The 1837-nt window shown below is 37.2% G+C and overlaps 1 protein-coding gene and 1 pseudogene across 1 annotated transcript in view; both read left to right on the top strand.

Annotated features, from left to right (window-relative positions):
- The window catches only part of LOC119585349, a 30947-nt pseudogene that overhangs the window by 21241 nt on the left and 7869 nt on the right, over positions 1-1837 (top strand).
- LOC119585118 overlaps positions 422-1837 on the top strand; it is a 1937-nt gene continuing 521 nt past the window's right edge. The window contains exons 1-3 of the mRNA XM_037933751.1: positions 422-625; positions 972-1259; positions 1389-1576. Coding sequence (XP_037789679.1) covers positions 437-625; positions 972-1259; positions 1389-1538 — 627 coding nt within the window. The 5' untranslated portion in view covers positions 422-436 and the 3' untranslated portion in view covers positions 1539-1576. The remainder of the gene's footprint in view (positions 626-971; positions 1260-1388; positions 1577-1837) is intronic.

Genomic DNA, 1837 nt, shown 5'->3' with positions numbered 1-1837 from the left:
AAGAATTTTATTATTCGATATTTAAAAATCATTGATGTCTTATCTTTCTCTTTCTGTTATTTGTTAGGTTTCAACAGATGCTACATTTTTATCTTATTAACAGGGGGATGCTCAGTACATGAAGGGGAAATTTATTCTCAATAAGTTCACAATTTTTTTCGACATCGTTTTCATGACATTTTCAACTTTGTTTTGAAACAAGTAAGTGAAATCTGTTGCTGTAAGTTTGGTTTGGAAATTAATACCCCTATTCCTTGTAGATTCTTGAAAATATTCTCTCATTTTAATGAAATTAATTTATAGTAAGAGGTTCTTGTGACATGATTTTTTCGAGTAGCAGTGCAGGGGGATGCAACCACTTGATTGAGCTAATATGCAGAAATAATTGCTTTTTGGTAATTTCAATTACATTATGTGATCTCCATGGTGATACTTCATGTTGATTAATGGGATTTTCTTCATAGTACTTGCACTTCTGATTTTCTCTTTCTTAGCGGATGCTGAAACATTTGGTCCTTCCCTGGTATCTCTGGTCCGGCGAGCATTGTGGGAATTCATAGCACTCTCCCTTCACTGCTTCACAGATGGTGCCCAAGGGCTAGAGAGAGTTATCCAGGAACGAGTGGTAAGTAATTCAGCCATTGGTTGAAATAAAAGTGATATTATTTAAGGCAGTAGTCTTAAACTTTTACCACTATTCGTTCTTAGTAGTTGATTCTTGCTTTCATGCCCCCTACCCCACTTTTTCATGTGGTTAAGAGGGGGGGGAAAGTCCTTTACATTGGAGGTGAAGAAACTTAAAAAAAAGTTTTTAGTCTTTGTAAACACTTGTCAAAAGTATTCCTATATAATAAGGACAATTCCTACAGTTTTCTCTAGGGCTTGTACCTGATGAAATGGGTTTGTATTATCTTCTCAGTTTCCATTTTGATGTCATTGATTTTTTTTGTTTTATTTTTTACGTCTTACAGAGATCTATAATGGCTGGAGTCAGTCCTGCTATTCAGACGTTGGTCCGTAAACACTTCAATATGCAGCTGAGATCCATGATGAGCCGCATGACCATAACAGATGATCATATTCGCCGTTATGTAGTATCTCCAGATGAGGGAAGCGTATGGAGGAAGAACGAAGTCGTAGACTACGTGATAGTGGAGTCTCCAGCTGCGGAGCCTACCCCTTTACCACAAATGACCTCACATCATTCTTCTACAGCAGACATGGTTCATGTGACCCCAGCTAATGTACCTGCTGAAGAGGTTGGTTTTTAAGGATCTGGAAGCAGATATTTAATAGTTTTTAATTTCACAAATTAAATGGAAATGATGGTACTAGCTGACTGAATTCCTTTACCAAACCTCTGTCATTTTGTTTTTCTTTCCTGTTAGCCCATGGAAGTGGAAGAGGTTGGATGTATGGAGGAAGTCATAACCACAGGGGTTGAGGCAGAGTTAAAATTGCAACTGAAGGAGCCACTGGAGGAACTGAGGAAGCAAAGGAAGATGAGTCTCTCACAGAGGAACCACCTGTTACAATAAATGTTGGATCTCAGCCTTGGCATCCAGCTGTTCCACAGGTGAGTTTCTAGTGGTGTCTGAAGGTGAAGCTGATGTGTGAGCTCTAACCCTTAGTTGCCAGGATGGTATGGCATCATACCATCATGTGATTTTAATTTATAAATTTCGCTTACACATTTGTCTCCAGAAGAGTCATTTATTAATCTTAATAGATCTCCCCTTTTCCATGATAAGTAATTTTAATTTCTTATGTATTGATAAAACATAATTCCAGTTTCAACAAATAATAATAACTATAGGAATTATGTAAATAGCATAAG

The sequence above is a fragment of the Penaeus monodon genome, chromosome 19 (assembly GCF_015228065.2).
Source record: "Penaeus monodon isolate SGIC_2016 chromosome 19, NSTDA_Pmon_1, whole genome shotgun sequence".
Lineage (NCBI taxonomy): Eukaryota > Metazoa > Arthropoda > Malacostraca > Decapoda > Penaeidae > Penaeus > Penaeus monodon.
This window is presented reverse-complemented; position numbering and strand designations above follow the sequence as displayed.